The sequence below is a fragment of the Diabrotica virgifera genome, chromosome 9 (genome assembly GCF_917563875.1).
Source record: "Diabrotica virgifera virgifera chromosome 9, PGI_DIABVI_V3a".
Classification (NCBI taxonomy): Eukaryota; Metazoa; Arthropoda; class Insecta; order Coleoptera; family Chrysomelidae; genus Diabrotica; species Diabrotica virgifera.
This window is the reverse complement of record NC_065451.1, coordinates 155,912,857-155,932,337: the sequence shown is the minus strand read 5'-3', so window position 1 is coordinate 155,932,337 and position 19,481 is coordinate 155,912,857. Positions and strand designations below refer to the sequence as shown.

At 34.8% G+C, this 19,481-nt stretch overlaps 1 protein-coding gene across 2 annotated transcripts in view; it reads left to right on the top strand.

Moving 5' to 3' along the window:
• The window catches only part of LOC126891727 (uncharacterized), a 201,950-nt gene that overhangs the window by 122,585 nt on the left and 59,884 nt on the right, over window positions 1–19,481 (top strand). For both annotated transcript variants that reach the window (XM_050660993.1, XM_050660992.1), the window contains one exon: window positions 5,259–5,420. In XM_050660993.1, the coding sequence (XP_050516950.1) occupies window positions 5,259–5,420 (162 nt within the window). The remainder of the gene's footprint in view (window positions 1–5,258; window positions 5,421–19,481) is intronic.

Below are 19,481 nucleotides of genomic sequence, written 5' to 3'. Positions count from 1 at the left end.
TAGAAGCCTCGGAGGTGTAACCAGAGAAGGTTCCCATTGTTTTCATTCTGGTGGGATATGTTATATGCCATTAGAGTGAAAACTTAGTCTTTTGCTAGCAGTTGCCGCTAGGGCATCTATGCCATTTCGTTCGTTGCAATTCGGGACTGCACGCTGGGGTTTGTTTTGGTTGGATCAGGGAGAGCAGCATATGTGCCTCCTGATGAGAGACTAATAAGTTTCGAAACCGGTAGAGGTGCTTGCAGCACTCTCTGATTGGACTGGAATATGGTTCGGCTGTATTTTCGTTTTGCAACGAAATTGAAAATGGTTATTCATTTTTGATTTACATTTACTCTGTGTGGAGTATGAAGGGAACCAGTCTCGTTGGAACTTTACCGCGCTGAGCAGATGTGACGTGAATTGTAAATTGTAGAATTCCCTCATCTTCCTTAGTCTCAGCATCCGTATGGCTTGCAAATTGTAGAAGCCTCGGAGGTGTAACCAGAGAAGGTTCCCATTGTTTTCATTCTGGTGGGATATGTTATATGCCATTAGAGTGAAAACTTAGTCTTTTGCTAGCAGTTGCCGCTAGGGCATCTATGCCATTTCGTTCGTTGCAATTCGGGACTGCACGCTGGGGTTTGTTTTGGTTGGATCAGGGAGAGCAGCATATGTGCCTCCTGATGAGAGACTAATAAGTTTCGAAACCGGTAGAGGTGCTTGCAGCACTCTCTGATTGGACTGGAATATGGTTCGGCTGTATTTTCGTTTTGCAACGAAATTGAAAATGGTTATTCATTTTTGATTTACATTTACTCTGTGTGGAGTATGAAGGGAACCAGTCTCGTTGGAACTTTACCGCGCTGAGCAGATGTGACGTGAATTGTAAATTGTAGAATTCCCTCATCTTCCTTAGTCTCAGCATCCGTATGGCTTGCAAATTGTAGAAGCCTCGGAGGTGTAACCAGAGAAGGTTCCCATTGTTTTCATTCTGGTGGGATATGTTATATGCCATTAGAGTGAAAACTTAGTCTCTAGGGCAATATTACTTACCTTGACATTGTGGAAGAACAACGCGATAATAATGAAAAACACAATTATGACAATAGTGGTGTGGAGAAATGTGAAACTCCAAAATCCACTATTATCTAATATGAACGAAGTGGGATGCAAAATTGAGGGACGTAAATAGTATATTATGCAACAAGCATTTAATGATGGTCATTATGAAGCAAGTATGAGGGATAAGAAATAAGCCGTATGCGGCGAGTTTCTTATAGAGTACGAGCTTCATAATGATAATTACATGCAAGTTGTATACACTATTTTTTCTATGATCATTCACAACAAAAAATATATTCAAATTTATTAATTTTGTAACGCAAACAAATTAAGTAGTTTGTCAGTTTGACAGTTTGTTTACATATTGAAAACTGTCAAAGCGTATGTATTTTACTCGCTATTGGTCATTACGCGTGTACCACCTTTATCGCGAATGCCATATCGCGATTCTATTGGTTAAAAATCTGTATCTTAATGAAAATCTGTATCATAATGAAGTTCATTATGATACATAGTGACATCATAATTGATATATTATAGTATGAGAATAGAAAAAAATTATTAATTGTCAAAAAATAATGGTGAGATTTTTATGGATGTGTCTTAAATGTTAATTAAATGTGAATCTGTAAATAATTAATAAAGTGAACAAAGTTACAAAAATCTTTTAAATATTTGTAAACTGCAAAATAGTCCTGTCGCCAGGGCGGGTACAATGGCCTCCTTAATTCAGATGGACTTACCCAAGTTTTTTATCTACCTACATATTTTGACCCGTAGAACACGAATTTTTTGGGTAACAGTTGATCCGAATGTCGATAAGATTGATATAAACAAAGAGCTTGAGGAATTACATAACAGCGATTTTTCGCAAAACAAAACATGTTTTTGTATTTTTGGATGATGCTCAGAAAAAAAAATGGTCCTACAAGTTTTTTCGTAGGATGCATAGTTTTCGAGATAAACGCGGTTGAACTTTCGAAAAATCGAAAAGTGCAATTTTTGAACCCGAATAACTGTTGATTAAAAAATAAAATAGCAATTCCGCTTACTGCATTTGAAAGTTCAAGTCAAATTCTATCGGTTTTGATTATTTGCATTGCTAAAAATTATTTTTTAATTTTTATTTTTGGTATTATTGTTAAACTAAATTATTGTTAAACAAAGCTATAAACACGTAGTGTTTCCCGTGCCCAATGCATGCGTTTTTTTATGGCTTTTGTGAACTGCGCCCATTTAGCCAGCAACACTTCTTGAAATCCCATGCATGCGTTTAATGTACGTAATATACGTAGAAATTGTCTGTATGCGCGCCTACTCGTTCGATTTCAAATGAGAAATGCATTGAAAACGTCCTTCAAGCACTATGTGTTTATAGCTTTGTTTAACAATAAAAAAATTAATTTTTAGCAATGAAAATAATCAAAACCGATAGAATTTGACTTGAACCTTCAAATGCGGTAAGCAAAATTGCTATTTTATTTTTCAACAAAAAAATTTATTGTGGTTCAATAATTGCAATTTTTCGATTTTTTGAAAGTTCAACCGCGTTTATGTCGAAAACTATGCATCCTACAAAAGAGCTTGTAAAAACCTTTTTGGCTTAGAATGACTCAAGAAATACAAAAAAATGTTTTGTTTAGCGAAAAATCGCTGTTATGTGATTCCTCAATAGGGTGGTGCGATAAAAGTCAAATTGATAATCCAGTATCGCTATAGTGCGGAAAAGTTGCGATTGGTAATTAGAAGAAAAACAAAACAAAAATTATTAAAATCGGACTTTATCTTCCGATCCCGCAACGGGCCTAAAGATTATGAAAAAATGAAATTTTACCTTTTTTTCGGAAATTTTTATTAATCCTCCATGTACGTTTTATTTATCGCTATAGTAAAATTTATTTACAGTTTGCATGGTTGAGTAATAAAAACAACAGTTTTACACATCTAACGAATATCTTCCGATCCCTCAAGGTCAATCAAAATCTATAAAAATTTGAAATTTTCGATGATTATGATAAATTTAAAAACATTTAGTTATTTCATCTTTCTCCTACATTGTGAAGTTTTTCGCTTGTTTATATATTGTATGACAATACTTAAACAACCCAGAAGTCACAACGAGGAGGTGGTTGCACTCTTAGCTCCACACACACCCTTCTCTCCAACCAACCAATAAGTGTGATTTTTACATTATTTACATAGTAAATTTCTTTTTCATGTTTGTATCCAGCTTTTAAACGTCAACTTTGTATTGTGATTTGATGGTAGAATCTGGCAGCATGGACCTTGATTTAAGTGTTACCCTTATGAATACATTTCTTGATTGGGGCCCACATACATTAGACCAGGGGTGACCAACTTAATCGGACACGAGATCTACTGTCTGCCTTTCTAATTCTCTGCGATCTACCGACTAGGAATTTTCGTAATATTTAGGACGGGAATAGGTAGGTAGGTAGATAATTTTTTCTTGCCATCGATCGACTGACCTAGGGGTCGCGATCGACGGGTTTGCCTCCCCTGCATTAGACGAAGCTTCCGTGACCAACTTTAGGCACCTCTTATCAACTTGCGTGTGTCAGGGATAGTTTTGTACATTCCAGTCTGGTATGTCGCCCGATGTAGTGCAAGAACTTATATCTTCATTTGACACTTCGAAGAAGTGGTGGAGAAGATAGTTTTGCAACATTATACTCCAGTCTATTATTTCAGTTTAGTACCGTGCTTCAAAATTTCAAGTACTACGGAGAAAGGAAACACATTAGAGAGCTAGGGCTAAGGAGAGTGTTAAAAGCCGGATAGATTAAAGCCAAGGACAAACGTATTAGAAATTTCATCCCTCCTACTTTAAATTTTTTGAAGCACAGGACTACACTAAAATATTAGATTGGAATGTTGCAAAACTATCTTCTCCACCAGTTCTTCAAAGCGTTTCAAATGAAGATATAAGTTGCTACATTATATCAGGCAACACACCAGACTGGCATGTACAAAACCATCCCTGCCATTCGCAAGCTGTCTAGCGGTACGTAGAGTTGGTCACGGAAGTATCGTCTAATGTATGTGGGACCCAATCAAGAGATGGATTCATCAAGGCAACCCTTAAATCAAGGTCCATGCTGCCAGATTGTACCACCAAATCAAGATTCAAACTTGACGTTTAAAAGCTGGACACAAACAAATGAAAAAGAAATGTACTATGTAAATAATGTAAAAAACACACACTCATTGGTTTATGGAGAGAAGGGTGTGGGTGGAGTAAAAAGTGCAACCACTTTCTTGTTGTGAGTTCTGGGTCGTTTAAATATTATTATACAATATCTAAACAAGCGAAGAGCTTCACAATGCAACAGAAAAATGAGATAACTAAATGATTTTTAATTTATCAAAATCATCAACAATTTCAAATTTTTATAGATTTTGATTGACCTTGCGGAATCAGAAGATATTCGTAAAGTGCGTAAAACTATTGGTTTTATTACTGAATCATGCAAACTGTAAATAAATTTTACTATAGCGATAAATAAAATGTACAGGGGGAATAAATAAAAATTTCCGAAAAAAAGGTAAAATTTCATTTGTTCATAATCTTTAGGCCCGTTGCGGGATCGGAAGATAAACTCTGATTTGTTTTTCTTGCAATTACCAATCGCAACTTTTCCGCACTATAGCGATACTGGATTATCAACTTGAGTTTTTTCGCACCACCCTATTCCTCAAGTTCTTCGTTTATAATAATCTTACCGACATCCGGATCAACTGTTACAAAAAATAAATTCGTGTTCTACAGGTCAAAATACATAAAAAAATATGCATCCTACGAAAAAACTTGTAAAAACCTTTTTGGCTTAGAATGACCCAAGAAATACAAAATAATGTTTTGTTTTGCGAAATATCGCTGTTATGTGATTCCTCAAGTTCTTCGTTTATAACAATCTTATCGACATCCGGATCAACTGTTACCCAAAAAATTCGTGTTCTACAGGTCAAAATACATAAAAAAACTTGGGTAAGTCCATCTGAATTAAGGAGGTTGTTGTACCTCCACTGGCGACAGGACTAAAACCTGAAAATACCGGCCACCTTTCTATAACAGCCAACAGTTCTCTCATTTTTAGTGGTCGTTATTGACAGGTTTTACTCTATACAAATTGATAGCATATTTAACGTAGCTAGTGTTTTTCGGATGACTTCATTATTTTTCATAATTCTAGAATCCAAGCTCACTGCAACTGTCAAACAGAATTTTGAAAAGAAGTTCAGCCGTTGCCGAAAAAATAGAAACGGATGCGCACATATTTGTAATCCAAAAGGAATTGTGAAATGCTCGTGCTTGGAAGGTTTCTATTTGGGACCAGATCAAAAATCCTGTTACGGTAAGCAATTTTAAACTTCTCTCCACATGTTAAAATCTCAGTAGACTGGGACTCATGGTTTTGTTTTGACCGCGTGTGGAAGCGAAGGTATCTGGGGATTTCAGAAAAATCAAATCAGAGCTCTGTATTATATCAGTCGGTGATTCGATTTTTGTTTTTGGAAAGAAATCGGGCAACAATATCAAAGGTCGTTTTAATGCTGTGTAGGCGAATTTTGGGCAGAAATTGGTTTAACGAGTTTCAATGTGGTAGCACGTCGGTTTTTCATAAGCCACGCCCGAGTGCCCCGAAAATGGCTACGCGCGACGGAAGATAAAGTTAAAACAATCCACGATCTCATATTGGCAGACCGTCGACTGAAGGAAATTCTTGCGATGTGTGCCACGTTTTCTCATTCAGGTTAAAAATCGCAACCATGAGACTACTTCAGAACAGTGTCTGAGGTAGTTTAAGTGTAATCTGATAAAGTTTTACGTTGTTTCATACCCAACCTCTTGTGTTCTGGTCTTCTATGCACCACTCTGATGTTTACCAATTATTATATTCTATCCTTTTTTGTATATTCTTTTTATGCATTGCAAATATTTTGTATGTGACGTTTAGTAATGCTATGCCCCTGTCCAATATCAAACATTCATTATTCATGTTGTTCTGAAGCTATTTTAAAATTCATTATTCTAAATAGTTAAAATTCATTATTCATATCCGATATTGAACAGTATATTTTCATCACCCCGTATATCACACGAGCCAATTTGTTTTCATATTTAAACATGTGCTAGATATTTCATTTGTTTAATTGTTGCAATTTATAAACAATATTTTGGCAATGGACATAATTTTAACTGACTAATTAAAAACCTTTGTTAATTTTGGCGTGTGGGCCATGACCCAATTCATGTTGCCAACAAGAGATAATATATTTTAGAATCATTCTCAAGAATCACTTCAACCAGGCCAGAGGTGCCTTTAACTTCATTCACTAAATTCAATATGTAGCATCAAATAGAGTCTTCAACTAAATCTCGTACAAGTCACAATCAGTACTCAACGTTCTCCCGGGGTTACTACTAGGGATAGCGCTTTTTAACAAAACACCGGTTTTCGGTTATACCGGTTTTTTTTTGCTTACGGTTTAACCGGGCGGTTATAACCGGCCAAAAAATCGGTTTTTCCAAAAACCGGTTTTCGGTTTTTTTAATCCAATAGGTTACAATGTTACTCGACTCGAATCTCGATAAAACCATTTCATTCTATTAATTATTATATTTATTTATTATTTTATTATTATTATATATTTATTGATTATTATTAAATATTATATAGCGTAAGATTAATATATACATATTGCAATAATATACAATTTAACCCAACCATTTCAACTTATAAAAAATTTCCAAGGCTCTTTCAAATGGGAATAAAAAAAATAATATCAACATAAATATTTTACTTAAAAATAAATTGGATAATGCAATTTATCTTTTATTTTTACTACCATAAAAAAATTATCATGTATTTCTTTTAACACGTTTGTATATTTGTGTAATAAGTATTATAAATTTTAACTCATTTAATTCTTCCTGTATGGATGTATCGTTTTGAAAACGTAGGGAAATTCTTGGAGATTTGTATTCGTAATCGGTAATTCGATATTAATAGTCAGAACATTATTTTTGGTAGTCAGAAAAAGTTATTCACCCACTTTCAATGTCAATGACAGAGTCAACTATTCCTGTAATTGTTACATTCCCTCTTATCTTCTTTTTTGTGAATGGGACGTATTATTATTATTATTATTATAGATTTAGCCATACGGCTCACACTCCCTCTAAGGGGAAAATTGACTCATCCCAGATACCTACGGTATCAAAAGGATTGAGCTCTGGTGGGACTCTTTCCGTGTTATCGAGCCCTAGGTGACTTGGAATGCAGGTGTATCTCCCAGAAATTTTCGTACGCATCTGGCCGTCGCGAGTAGTACAGCTTTCTGCATGGTCTTATAAAGATGTTCATTCAGACCTAGCTTTTTTATGCTTTCGAGGAGGGTCTTCGGAATGACTCCAGTAGTAGACATAATAATCGGTATCGTCTGGGTACTTTCCATTCTCCATTGCCTTCGTATTTGAATTTCTAGATCTCTGTATTTGGCGATCTTTTCAGTAAATTTACTACGTAGATTATTGTTGTTAGGTATCGCCACATCAATTAGTGTTGTTTGTCTTGTTAATTTATTAACTAGTACGAGATCTGGTCTATTATGTGCCACTGTTTGGTCTGTGAGCACAGTGCGGTCCCAGTATAGCTTGTAGTTGCCATCCTCAAGCATACTCTCAGGGACGTATTGATAATACGGGAGATGGTCTGTTTGGAGAAGTCCCAGCTTGATAGCTATCTCTTGATGAAGGATTTTTCCCACTGCGTCATGCCGTTCCTTGTATTCAGTTGCAGCAAATGCCTGGCCGCCCCCTGTAAGATGTTGGATGGTTTCTTGGGCTTGACATCCATATCGGCATCTGTCGTTTTGAATCTGAGGGTCTTTGATGATATATTTCAGGTAATTTCTTGTTGGTATAACCTGATCCTGAATGGCCAGTAATGAACCCTCCGTCGCAGGGAACATCTTTCCTGATATCAACCAGTAGTTCGACGCTATATTGTCGACATAATCTTGGCTGACCTCATTGGGATGTCGCCCGTGCAGAGGTTTACCCATCCAGGCGCGCACTTTTTCTTCCTTAGTAAGGTGGTTTATGCGTATTTCTGGTTCCCTCAGTTTGATCGGTGTTGTGTCATCTACTGCGCAGATAGCGCGATGTAGAGTAGATGTCTCAGCCTGCATCTGAAAATAAGTTCTTAAATTAGCAATTTGTTTATCTAATTGCTCACCTATATCCATAAGTCCTCTTCCTCCTAGATTCCGTGGTAATGTTGTTCTTTCTACTGCACTTTTCGGATGGTGTTTTTGTGCCTTTGTGAGGTGTGTTCGTACTTTTCGCTGAAGAGCTTCTATATCTGTTTTTGTCCACTTAACAATACCAAATGAGTAGCTAAGCGCGGAACATGCGTAGGTGTTTAGTGCCTTAAACAAATTTCTACTGTTAAGGTGTGAGCGAAGCAGCTGTTTTACCCTTCGTATAAACTCAGTAGTTATCTCTGTTTTCATTTGTTTATGGTCAATTTTCCGCGCTTGCTTTACTCCAAGATATTTATACATATCGTTTTCACCCATGGCCTCGATGTTCTGGCCATTTTGCATATCGAATCCTCCGGGCTGTACTTTTCCTCTGACTATATTTAAAATACGGCACTTATCTAGTCCGAAGTGCATACTAATATCATTAGAAAAAGTTTCTACAGTTCTTAGCATCTCGTCGAGTTGATTTCGAGTGGAAGCCATTAATTTCAAATCATCCAAATGGACACAGTCCATTTCATGCGCTGCCTCGGTCGTCCCGCTTGAGTGAGCGCCGGCTGATGATCCAGCGCAGCACCTTCGGCGGGTGGAGCTCTTGTTGTTGTTTGGCTCGCTTGTGGTTGTGGTTGGGCTGTAGCTGATTGTATGACAGGGGCCCGCCTCCTCAACACCCTGCCACCGACGTTCCGCATGCTGTCACGTCCATCGCCGGCTCCAGACGTGCCCTGGCGATCCCCAGGCAGCGATCCTAAACATAAATTATTATTCTCCATTCTCATGGGTGTGCATTTTATACCTACTGCCAGGTGTCAGTTTTTGTTCCACGGCAAGTATCCCTGCTACTCTCTGGGTACTGGCGCTACGAATACCCAGAAAGCATCCCCCATTCGCAGGGGGCCGCGCCTGATAGAAGAACTGACAAAAAACTCCCACAGGTTATTAACTCCGCGAATTATTATTATTATTATTATTATTATTATACATAAGCAAGGGCAGAGGGACAAGTCCCTATTATGCCCAAAAACAAAGAAATTACATAACTAACCTACTAGTAGATACAATATAAAACAAAAAAAAGATATAATTTTTGTTTACATAAAGAAAAATAAAATAAAATAGTTCAGCTATAATAAGAAACGGTCAAGTCTGTTTTTAAACGTGTTAGTAGAGGGGGCCGTGACAATGTTATCACTAAGGTTATTCCAACTCTCGAACACTCTATTTGGTAGGAAGTTCTGCCTTGATCTCGTAGAAAAGTTCTCTTTTTTAAGTTTGAACTGGTGACCTCTGAGGCGTTCATCTTGGTTTATAGTAAACATTTCATCGAGATTTCCGAAACTGAATTTTAATATTTTAAAAGTGGTTATTAAGTCTCCACGTTGTCGACGAAGTTCGAAGGAAGTTAGATTGGCCATACTAAGTCTCTCTGCATAGGAGGGTCTTCTCAGTCCCAATGGAATTCGAGTTGCTTTTCTTTGGACGTTTTCCAACAATGTTTTGTCTCGAACCAAATCAGGATGCCACGTTGGACCAGCGTATTCAAGAATCGGTCTTACGTAAATAGTGTAAAGTTTACAGAATGACTGCATTGAAACTCTCGCAAAACACCTCCGAATAAGATATAGTCTGGAGTTCGCACGTTTACAAATAGAAGTAATGTGGTCGGACCACGTTAGACTGCTGTTTACGATAACACCAAGGTCGTTATACGAGAACACTGAATCTAATGGTCGCCCGTTAACAAAATACGGCACAAGTGGGTTATTTTTACCAATTCTAAGCACTACACATTTTTCCGCGTTTAAGGGTAGTACCCATTGGGAACACCAAGTAAAGATAGAGTCCAAGTCCCTTTGGAGGGTTAACTGGTTTGTCATAGGATTGGCATATATTTTTGTGTCATCAGCATAGAACGATATTTTACTGGAAACATAATAAGGAATATCGCTGGTATAAACCGTAAAAAGCAGAGGTCCGAGGACAGAACCCTGAGGCACTCCACTTTCCACTAACCTGTCCTGTGAGAAAGATTCGCCAACTCTAACTTTGTAATGTCGATCTGTCAGGAAATCATCTATCCAACGAAGTAAAGTACCGCGAACTCCGAAATGTTCTAGCTTATGTAGAAGTCTGCGCTTAGGGACACGGTCAAAGGCTTTAGAGAAGTCTAGATAAACAACGTCGACCGGCTGCGAACTGTTAAAGTTTATTAGCGAGGTTTCACACACTAAACTTTACGTGCGAGGGCTAGAACGCACGACGACATTCCAATGGTGGCTCGTGCAATCATACGGAGCCTTTCTCACTATTAAGGTACGTATCCATACATGGCTGAACCCCGTTCCGTGTAGTTGCTCAAATGGATATGGCATGCGCTCCCCTACATATAAACCGCAAACCGGTTGAATCTAAGAGGGTGAGCGCCGAGCGGCGATCACTGACGTATCCTCTATGTGGATCTGCTACACGTAGCGGGGTTCACCCTTGTACGGATACGTACCTTTATAGACTGTGGTTGGAACGTTTGGTAAAGTCACCGTGTTCATGCCGTCTCTTGCCACTACAGCAGACGGCAGCCGTGCCGTCTTTAGGCACCCAGTAATATATATTAGGGGACTTATGCATCCTTTCATGATACTGTCGTTCAGTCGCACGAAGGTAGAGTTTCCTTGGTTGTTTGGTACATTATTTTCGTTTACACTTTGTGGCTGTTTGAAGTAGGTGCATAATAATTTGACAGCGTTTTATTTTTCTCAATTTGTTGTTTTGTGTAATTTCTTTTTGCAGTTTTTTATTAAAAGTCGTAATTTATATTTATAATCTGCATATCGTTGTTTTAGTTATTTGTGGTATCTTGGATTAGCTGATCATACAATCTATGATTTTCATAAACAGAATTTAAAAGACCACTCTGTCATCCACTCGTTTTTAAGCAATTAATTTTTAAAATGAGAGATGCAATGTGGAAATCACATAACTTGCTTAGTTATGTATATGTTATTTAGGTATGTGATATCCACATTGCACCTCTCATTTTAAAAATTGATTACTCAGTGATTTGACAACCGATTTTGAAAAACTTTATATCGCTAGATAGGTGAATGACCTTTATTTCAATTTACAAAAGAATATACTGGGTGTTCCATTAAAAAAAGTCAACAAAGTTTTTTTCGAAAATCCGCCATTTTTATTTCGTATTTTAAAGCGATATAAAAAATTCCATCCATTCAGACAAAACTTTTACTAAAATAAAACATTTCAGTGAAAACCGCATATTTTTATCTTGAGCCGTTTAGAAGTTATAGGCAGTTAAAATTGGGGAAAATATAAGTGGACACCCGGTATAACACGCCAATGTAATACTTTTGGTCGTCATTTTAAGGGTTTTAACCCATGTATTTTTGGTGGCTTAGCATATTTTTGTAGAGCTTGCTTAGAACACTGATGATGCTCTCTTTAGAGCGAAAACGTTCTGTTTTATTGTAGCCCTTTATTTGGGTTTAAAGATATATATATATATATATATATATATATATATATATATATATATATATATACCTTTTACACAGAAGATTGTTTTCTTCAATTTTTATAATTTGTATTTGATTGTGTACTTAAATATTCTTCCTCGTTATCTTCCATCTGTTTAAAATGTCTTTTTGATTAATTAGAATTTTTCAATTTTGGGCTCTTATAAATAAAGTTTTAACACAATGTTCTTTCTTGCCCTGCGATGTATATTCCTTATATCTTAATTTCTATAATTTTCCTCAATTTATTTCAACAGTCTTTCTTTACATCTTCTTTAATTTAATCTTAATATTTTTTAGTTCTTTTTCGTTGTTTTATTTAGCATCGTTTGATCCTAATTTCAGCATCAGTTTTAATTTTAATTCTTTTCTACATTCGTTACCGAACCATGTTTTCTTTAATTTTTAATTTCTTATTTACAGTTATGGTTGAGTTTACCATACACCACTCAATTTATCCCCACATTTATTCTGGATTATCTTCTTCTTTTTTGTTTTTACCTTCTCGTTAATTGCTTGTTCGTGCTAATTTTTCTTTTTTCATTGTGTGTCATTAACCTTATAGATCTATTCAATCTAAGTTTTTCTGTATTTAAGTTCCTCAGAACTGGTATGATCTGTTTCATTCTCACTCATACCATAAAGTGGTCAGTATGTTCGATTGGTTCGATTATGGTCGATTGTACATGGTCGATCTGCTTGATTACTTTGCCATTTATTGGAGATTTCCATGTACCTTTATCTTTGCCTTTATCTTTGCGTTGAAAGTAAGTGTTGTTAACAATCAGATTACATTTGTCACGCAAAACGTCAAACTGACAGTGCCCATTAAAATCTGCTCTTAATAAAATTAACTATTTAGCGAGTTAATTAGTAGAAAAAAGGACACTTGGTGTGATTTAAAAACTGATATTAATTGAGTGCGATAAACAGTGCTATAAGCGACCCCCAATGGGGGAAGCTTTTTCCCCAGGGACACCATTAGGTGAAAACTTTTCAGGTGCTAGTGAGAATAGTGAAATGGATATTATTGAATCAAGTTTAATCGAAAATTTGGATGATTCTACTGCGAAAATTACAACTAAAACCAGAGATTTTATTAAAGTGCCTACACAACAAATCCCACCTCCTCAAAAAGTTGTAGAGAAAAAATTGTTCAACGTTGCATCAGATAAGTACAATTTTAATAACGTTTATGTATTATGTATATATAGAAAAATCAAACAATCAGGATATTGGCCGTTTACATCCACTTACTGTTGCGGACATCTTGCATAAAAAATTGAACATTCCTAATATTATTGAAATAAAAGCCATTGGAAAAAACAGAATTAAAGTTTTGTTAAGGTCAGTCGTAGATGCAAATAATTTGGTTAAAAATATAAAATTAAAAGACCAAAACTTAGTAGCATATGTCCCTAACCATTTACTAGAAATTAGAGGCCTAATAAGAGATATTGATACTCAATACGATGAAAAGTATTTGTTAGATAATAGTAAATCTCCCTCCCCCATAATAGCCTTTAAAAGAACTTACAGAAAAGTTGACACCGATGGAAAAACTAACTATGTACCCAAAAGGACAATGATAGTCACCTTCGAAGGGAATATTCTTCCTAGCTACATTTCAATAAATAGTGTATTTTTTCCTGTTGAAACCTACATTGGCAAAGTAACACAGTGTTACAATTGCTTAAGATTTGGACATATTTCCAAGCAGTGTCGCAGTCCACAAGCACATTGCATAAAATGTGGAAAGATCAAAAATGAAGATCATACATGTCAAGATAATGATGTTCAATGCATACATTGTGATAGTAAAGATCATGTTTCCATATCCAAGAAGTGTCCAAAATACGAACATCAAAAGAAGATAAAGAACGTGATGATTGAGCAAAAAATTTCCTTTATCGAGGCAAAAAATTACTGTGAATCGTCCTTCTCGGGATTGTTTATTCAGAATAGATATTCCACACTAGACAATATCGAAGACAGTTTTCCTCCCCTCCCAACATCTTCAAAAAAATCATCCCCTTCTACTACCACACATAAAAATCAAAACATTTCAAATAATACATCCCAATCCCAACCCTCCTCAAGCCACTATAATATAGCTAAAAAACGAAAAATATCACCAAACCAATCACAAAACAATTCACCCATGTTCCCTTTTAATTTTGGGCCCTCCAAACCCCTTCCTGCTAATTTAAAACCCCCAATTTGTCAAAACAAATCAGATCAGAGAGTATTGGAAACACTCATTTCCAATTATATTTTTAATTTGATTACAAATATTCAAACTGTAGATGATATAAAAACTATGAGTCAAGATAGTATTTACCATGGTATAAAAACGATTTTAGAGGATATCACTCATAAATAACATGTTCCCAGAACTTAAATCATTAAAAATTTTGCAATGGAACGGTAGATCCGTTGTTTCGAATAAAAATAGTTTAATTCATTTTTTAATAACTGAAAATATTGATATTGTATTATTAAGTGAAACCTGGTTCAAACCAAATCAAAATTATACATTTAAAGGTTATAATGTAATTCGCCAAGATAGATATGACGGGTATGCAGGTGTTGCAATTTTAATTAAAACAACTATACCATTTCGTGAAATAAATATTAGAAACAATTTTAATGAGGGAATTTTAGTTTGCGGTGCTATCGTTAAATGTAACACAATAGAACTAAGTTTTTTATCTATATATAGACCTCCAAATATTAGTACATCCAAAAACGATTGGATAAATATCTTCTCACAAATCAAATCACCTTTTTTAATTGGCGGAGATATGAATGCTCATCACTCACTATGGGGCTCACTGCGTAATGATCCAGTTGGTAACCAAATTGTTAGCAGTATCGAAGACCTAGATCTTTTAAATTTGAATAATGGAGAACCTACATATCTTCCTAGATATGGTACTCAAAAATCTATGATTGACATTTCACTCTGCACAGCTAATATAGCCAGTAAATTTACTTGGTCAGTTTTATCTGACACCTTAGGCTCGAATCATTTTGCTATAACTATGAATTTTTCAATAACCAACACCTCACAAGAAATAATTTATCCAAAAAGCAAATGGAATATCAAGAAAGCCAATTGGTCCCTGTATACATCCTTAATTGAAAACATGTTTTCCAACTACAATAACTCTTTCAATACTTATCAAAATTATAGTTTTCTAATAGATTGCATTAATGATGCTGCAATTAGGTCTATTCCTCAATACAAAATTTTTAAATCTAAAAATCGATCGCCTCCACCATGGTGGGACCCAGAATGCGATCTGATAATAAATGACAGAAAAGAAGCATTAGCATTGTATAAACGTTCACCAAGCCTTGATAATTATCTAAATTGTCAGAAAGTTACTGCTCATACTAAAAAGCAGTTGAAACAAAAAGCCAAAGCTAGTTGGATTAAATGGTGTTCTAATTTATGCAAAAATACCTCCTCTAAGGAGATATGGTCACAGGCCAACAAAATGAATCGAAAAGCATCTATTAGTATAAAACCCTTCAATGATAATCTATTGGACGACTTTTTTAATAAAGTATGTCCTCCTTTTGCTCAAAATTCACTTACACGATCTACACAAAGTCATCATTCAAATAATCACTTCCTGTTAAAACCATTTACTGAAACTGAATTAGATTTTGCCCTTAAAAACCGCATAAATACTTCTCCTGGTATCGATCATATAAAATACCCCATGTTAATCAACCTACCAGATGTTGCTAAAAAACTTCTTTTAAATGTCTTCAATGATATCATCCAAAAAAATATAGTTATTGATTCTTTCAAAGACATCTTAGTTGTTCCTATCCTTAAACCCGGAAAAGACCCAAACATCGTAAGTTCATATAGACCAATATCCTTACTGTCTTGTATTTTTAAAACTTTAGAAAGGCTTATAAAATTTAGATTAGATTGGTGGTTACAAAAAGAGAATTTACTTCCAGTAAACCAGTTTGGTTACAAAAGAGGTTTTGGAACTCTAGACGCTTTAACAACACTTGTTGTAGATGTACAGAATAACTTAACTAAAAATAACTACTTAGCAGCACTATTCTTAGATATTGAAGGAGCTTATGACTCAGTTTGTTTATCAACCTTAAAACATAAAATGGTAAATTTTTTTCATATGCCAATTGCTTTCGTTAACACAATAATCGGTTTCTATACAGATAGGGTAATTTACATCAGAGATCATAATAACAAACTAATAGGACCTCGACATAATTATTACGGTATACCACAAGGCTCAGTATTATCACCAATTTTATTTAATCTGTACACCTCTGATATACATAAGATGCAAATAAACAACATCCCATTCAAAATCATACAATATGCAGACGACTTTTGTGTCTATATGGAAAGCAAGAAATATGAAAACGGTATGCAAAACCTAAGTACAGTTTGTAGTTCCCTCTTTCCATGGTTCTTAGAGAACGGCTTAAATTTATCAATTAACAAATCAGCAGTATCTGTCTTTACAAGACACAATCTTCCTATAAACCAAGATGTATTACTTAGTGATCAATCTTTTACATTTAAAAATAATGTCAAATATCTGGGACTCATTCTGGACAAAAAACTAACTTGGAAACCACACATACAATATATGCTGGATAGATGTAGCAAAGGTATTAATTTCCTTAGAATGACAACTAGAGTGTGGTGGGGCTGCGCTGTTGAAACATCTTTATTGTTTTATAGAGCTTATATACGATCCATTATAGATTATGGTGCTACTCTCTACGGTTCTGCTTCCAAAAACCTTTTAAGAAAAATTGACATTTTCCAAAATTCTGCCTTGAGAATCTGTTTAGGTGCTATGTTTAGGTACTCCTATACAACCAATACATGTTGAAGCTTCTGAGCCTCCTTTAGAGATTAGAAGAAATTTACTAAGCGAAAAATGGGTACTTAAAGCACACACTACAAATTTCGAATTATTTTCCAGTATATGTCATCTTAACGAATCAGATCTTACTCACAAGTATTGGATTAAAAAACCATCTCCGCCTTTATGTACTGCATTACAGAACAATCCTATTTTTTCAAATGAATTAAACACAGTAGACAAAAACTTAGACTACTTTGCTCTCTTCCATAAAACTGATGTAATAATACCCACATACAACGAAAACAACATAATCAGCAACAATATCCTGAAATCTATTTTGAACTGCTACAGTGATGCAACAGTTATATACACAGATGCATCTAAATCAAGAGAAGGATCTGGCTGTGCTTATTTTTTACCCTCAGGAGGTTTCAAATTCAAGTACAAACTTCCCAATGAGTTTTCAATTTTCTCTGCGGAATCATTGGCCATACTCGAAGCGTTGAAATATATTAAAAACTCTTATACTAAAAAAACGTTAATTCTTTCAGACTGCCTATCAGTTTTACAGAATATCAAAAATACTTTTTTGCCCAAAACATTTAGTAATCCTTACATATTTTTAATAAAGGATATGTTAAAGCAGTTAGAAGACTCTGGCTTCAATATAAAATTTATTTGGGTTAAGGCACATATTGGACTCAAAGATAATGAGTATGTAGACTACTTAGCTAAATCCAGTATAACATCAGGCACTTTATTGTCATATTCTTTATGTGTATCAGATGTTATTACTATTTTTAAAAGAAACCAACTATCGATATGGAAAGATCAATGGAATCTTTATTGCTTAACAAACCCCACAAGATACACCACTTTACAACCAGTGATTCCACAAAGTACCTAGTTTAAGAGTTTTAAAGCTCCACGTAAATATATAACAACTATAAATCGATTACGTTTTGGGCATGCTTGCTATCCAAGTCATTTATATAAAATAAATGTGATTGAAGACAATAATTGCAAACATTACGGAAAGCAGGGTGATCTTGATCATATCTTTTTTGAATGTACTAAGTTTCAACAGCATTCAAACTCTCTCTATAAAAATTTAATCAAACTTGATATGCATGCACCATTCAATATACAGTCTTTGCTGGCTACAGGCTCACAACAAATATACAATATTATTATAGCTTTCTTGTCAGATACACGCACGGTCCTATAAGATTTGTACGCTGGCATGATATTTTTTATGATTTAAGTTCAGATTTGCATCTTTTTTTTTGTCATAAATGTTTTATCACTTTATCAGAGTTCCATTATTGTTTTTATTGTATTATTGTTGTATTGTATTATTTATTGTATTATTATTTTGTTTCTGTTTAATTTTGTATTAGGGATAGGATTGTATATTGTTTATTGCAACTGGCTGAATGACTAATGTCTATGCCATTAAATAAATAAAAAAAAAAAAAAAACAATCAGATTATTTTCTTTGGTGAAGTAGTCCATGTAGTGCGACCGCTCCCGTCTGGAAAAATTTCTGATTCGGTTTCTTTGTGGATTCCTATTCAAAAATGTCCCCTTTAAACAAATCTGAAGGGTGCCGGGCGGAATTTTTGGGCAGAAATTGTTTAAACAATTTTTTTAAACAAAAACAAAAGATCACCTTTTTTTGCTCCGGAACATATATTTTTGAGTTTTGTCGGTGATTTTGAACAAGAAAGGTATATGGTAAATTTTCTCAAAAATTGATAGTTTTCGAGTTATAGGCGATTTAAAATCTGAAAAATGCGAAAATACGCATTTTCGAGACTTAAAAACTCATATTCAAATTAGTATTTTTGAGGTTACCAGATACTTAAATTGAAGACTAAATATGCAGCTTCCAGATTCTGAAGAGTGATCGCGTCTAACTTTAATTTATACCGTTGTTTTTTAATTGTTAAATATGCGTGTTTATCCGATTTTCTTGCCGGTGCGGCGCGCTCCGTTTTAAAAATCTCCTATTTTCATCCGAAAAATATTTTTTCTAGATTCTTTGGGACATTCTAAATAAAATAAGTTTCTTGACATTTTTCTCGAAAGGTAATAGTGTTAAAGTTAAGCGATTTAAAATCCGAAAATGTGTTTTTTGTCATTTTTCGGATTTTCAATCGCTTATAACTTAAAACTATTAACTTTTGAGAAAAATGTCAAGAAACTTATTTTATTTAGAATATCCCAAAGAATCTATAAAAAATATTTTTAGGATGAAAATAGGAGATTTTTGAAATGGAGCGCGCCGCACCGGCAAAAAAATCAGATAAACACGCATATTTATCAATTAAAAAACAACGGTATAAATTTAAGTTAGATGCGACCACTCCTCAGAATATTGAAGCTGAATGTTCAGTCTTCAATCTAAGTATCTGGTAACCTCAAAAATACTAACTTGAATATGAGTTTTAAGCCTCGAAAATGCGTATTTTCGCATTTTTCAGATTTTAAATCGCCTATAACTCCAAAACTATAAATTTCTGAGAAAAATTGCAAGATACCTTTCTTGTTTAGATTGACCCAAAAAATCTAAAAATATATGTTCCAGAGCAAAAAACATGATGTTTTGTATTTGTTTAAAAAAATTGTTTAAACAATTTCTGCCCAAAAATTCCGCCCGGCACCCTTCAGATTTGTTTAAAGGGGATATTTTTGAATAGGAATCCACAAAGAAACCAAATCAGAAATTTTTTTCAGACGGGAA